The sequence below is a fragment of the Opisthorchis viverrini genome (assembly GCF_000715545.1).
Source record: "Opisthorchis viverrini unplaced genomic scaffold opera_v5_64, whole genome shotgun sequence".
Classification (NCBI taxonomy): domain Eukaryota; kingdom Metazoa; phylum Platyhelminthes; class Trematoda; order Opisthorchiida; family Opisthorchiidae; genus Opisthorchis; species Opisthorchis viverrini.
In genome coordinates this window covers 1,892,771-1,895,889 of record NW_008751720.1, presented here as the reverse complement: position 1 = coordinate 1,895,889, position 3,119 = coordinate 1,892,771, and the positions used below count along the sequence as shown (strand labels likewise).

General features: G+C 41.4%; 2 protein-coding genes across 2 annotated transcripts in view; one reads left to right on the top strand and one right to left on the bottom strand.

The window, feature by feature from the left end:
* The window catches only part of T265_04112 (hypothetical protein), a gene marked incomplete at both ends in the record, with an annotated part of 44,831 nt that overhangs the window by 14,740 nt on the left and 26,972 nt on the right, over positions 1–3,119 (bottom strand). The window contains one exon of the mRNA XM_009168758.1: positions 1,293–1,353. Coding sequence (XP_009167022.1) covers positions 1,293–1,353 — 61 coding nt within the window. The remainder of the gene's footprint in view (positions 1–1,292; positions 1,354–3,119) is intronic.
* T265_13417 (hypothetical protein) overlaps positions 1–3,119 on the top strand; it is a gene marked incomplete at both ends in the record, with an annotated part of 5,867 nt that overhangs the window by 396 nt on the left and 2,352 nt on the right. Inside the window, one exon of the mRNA XM_009168771.1 lies at positions 1,697–2,044. Coding sequence (XP_009167035.1) covers positions 1,697–2,044 — 348 coding nt within the window. The remainder of the gene's footprint in view (positions 1–1,696; positions 2,045–3,119) is intronic.

Genomic DNA, 3,119 nt, shown 5'->3' with positions numbered 1-3,119 from the left:
AAAAACCAAGGCATATCAGAACATAACGTTTGAAACAGAAACGATTCAAAAAGTTTACGTTGATCCAACTTTTTTTAGCACTTCAGGGAACAAATTCAGTGTGATTTGTCCGTCTTTAAACTAGATGGAGATAAAGTAAGGCGCACTGACGCGGAATCTCAGTGCGCACTTGTCTAGCTAAGAATCACATGTTTATCTAATGCTGAAATCACTTTCTGTCGGATTGATAACATCATCACTCTGATCATCCACACCTGGTTTCGTGCCAGTCTTAGACAGTGCAAGTCTGATAAGGATTATGATAGTACCCGGGGAAAATACCTTCCTCTCGCAGTTCCCAGATGAGTGCTACTCTTCCACAAACTGCTTGGAATATTATGATGGTCCGGTCCGCCATCGTGAATAGGATGAGATTAAACCAGGTTCATTGTAAACATATCTGGCAATAAATTTTCACAAATTTTTGTTTGTTTGCTTCTGATGGGAGAGGGAAATATAAACAAACGAGAAAAAATCGCCCCATATACAGATTGAACGAGATGAGGGATTTGATTTGCATCGTGGTACAAGTAGCGTAGTTTTAGAACTAGTGTAAACAGTGGCGCACAACCGGACTGATAAACAGCGAAAACAGAAAAGATCAATTCATTGATGATTGGTTGATTATCCCATCGTCCGGGAAAATTGGTTCATCCACTGTCAGACGACTTTGAGAAGATAATAATTCTAGGATTCATTCGCATCACGTTTGGAAAGTTTAGATAAATAGCACTTCGTACGATGTGATGACACTTCGAATAACGATATAAAGATAATAATTCTAGGATTCATTCGCATCACGTTTGGAAAGTTTAGATAAATAGCACTTCGTACGATGTGATGACACTTCGAAATCCCTAACGATATATCCAAGCAAGTTTGGACCCCATTTGGGCCAAGTGTGCATTTTTTTCATCTGTTACAACTAGTATTGAAGAATACCCGGATCATTTGACTCAAAAACGATACCGGAGCTAGCAGAATGCACTTATTTTCAAACCAATTTGGTTTTGCGAGAGTCTCACCTGAAACCCAACTGAATCGCTTGTTTGTGATGTAGAACATAAGGTTGAATGCGCCTACCTGCGCCTACCTGATGAGCCCCAAGAAGGGCAAAACGAACCTTGGGCTTTTGACGAATTTTCAGCAACCTTATGAGTAGTGCATCACGACTATCACAGCCAATTTGAGCAGACGCATTTAAGCTCTTCTCGAACAATTATGAAGATTGGAGCGCCTATCAAGTCTCTTACGTGACTGGCACTTTCGGTGACCAGAAGATGATCTACTTCACCCACATCTTCGGTTTGGAACCTTAGTAAAAAATAAAATGTCAAATGGATACCGGCTTTTTGAAACCGATAGGACAATGTTGCAGATGCTGCTGAAATTTTGCTGGTACAAAATGTAGTAGAGGAAATCTAATGTTATTCACAGCATAAGGTTAATGACAAACGCAGCAGTTTCACAACATACACACAAACAAGTACAAATTTCCGGTTGTTCTCTCCGTTTTGTCCACATAAACGAACTTGATTTGCGAATGATTCATAGCAAGCAGCAGGTAGCAAGAATGTTTAGGGAATTCCCAAACTAAAGACAGACAGACAGGCCCTATAAGGCCTGAATAAATAGCAAATGTTTCTTCATTCTCAAGAACATGTCTGCGGGAGTAAAACCAGTAGAGTTATTTTCATAAAGGAGACTATTCACAAGGTTGCTGAAAACTCTTCGACAGCCCAAGACCGGTTTCGCCCTTCTTGGGACTCATCAGGTAGGCACAGTCCCCGAGTTTCCGTCAACCTTATGATCTACTTGAACCAAAATTGGACTGCTTTCGAGAAATACACTCATTTGCAAATCAATTTGGTTTTCACGAGAGACTCGACTGAAGCTCCCGTTTATGTTTTTTTACTACTTGGGACCAACAAAACCACAAAAGGAGCTAACGCGTTTCACGAACTCCGAAAATATCTTCGAGCAATGGCACATAGGGAAACATTCTGTCGATCTAGGATACACGACCTACGCATTCTTCATAATCGATAGTCGCGACTATTCTTTCGATGACTTTGGTCGAGCTTGCCAGATAATTTAGACGGCAGACCGGTCCCTTCTGACACACTGTTTCTCAACTTGGCAAGTTCAAAGTGATTACATAATAAAGCGAGATGAGTTCGCATGAGATATGCAAGAGGTCGGCCGATCCCAAAAGAATGTCAGTGTGACTGTGTAAGTGAGAAGAAATTTATGGTTTAGATGAGATCAACACAACGAATGATATAAAGCTGTGCACACTAAACAATTGACAACTACAAGAGAAACTTATGAGGTAAAAAAAGACCCCGGTGACGTTCTGATCGAAGAAATCGCACGTGCACCCTCACTCTGCGAAATCGGACCCCCTGAAAACCTTTTAATTTTTATTTTCGTCCCTAAAACGGTGAAATAACTGCTCGGGAATGCACTCAGTTGTACGTTAGCCTGGTTTTAAACGAAGAGGCTCAACCAAAACCCAGCTGAATCTCTCGCGTATGTTACCGTTCCGCTGGATGTGTTCTACAAACATTGCCTCATGTCTTAATTGGTACGGTATTCGAGATATCACAGTATAGTATTTGGACGAAAGTATTCATGGTGTTGATTATAGGGACCACCTAAGAGTATTCAGCAACCTTATGAGTAGTTAGTTAGTTCACTGAGGATCACTATTATGCTTCTGCGGTGGCGCGTTTCGTCGTGGAAATTACTTGGATCACATTTGAAATCGCTTTCGACGTCATCTTCATCCTCGGTATATTCGAAAAGCCTTTTAAGCCTTATCTGAAGAATAGTAGTTCTTAGGCCAAGTTTGGACTGCATTTTCTCAAATCAATTGCAGATATTGTGTCAGCGGAAAATGGGGTCTATTGCACGGAAAACACGATTGGGTAGTGGAGGTTTTTTAAATACCTGAAGCTCTTGCCGAAAGCATCAATCAAAATAAAGCATAGAAAGTCGTTCAGCCGTGACACCCTTTCGGTGCCTAACTGCCATGCCACCAGAAGGAAGCACGAGGGCTGGGATACTGCCAGGTTGCC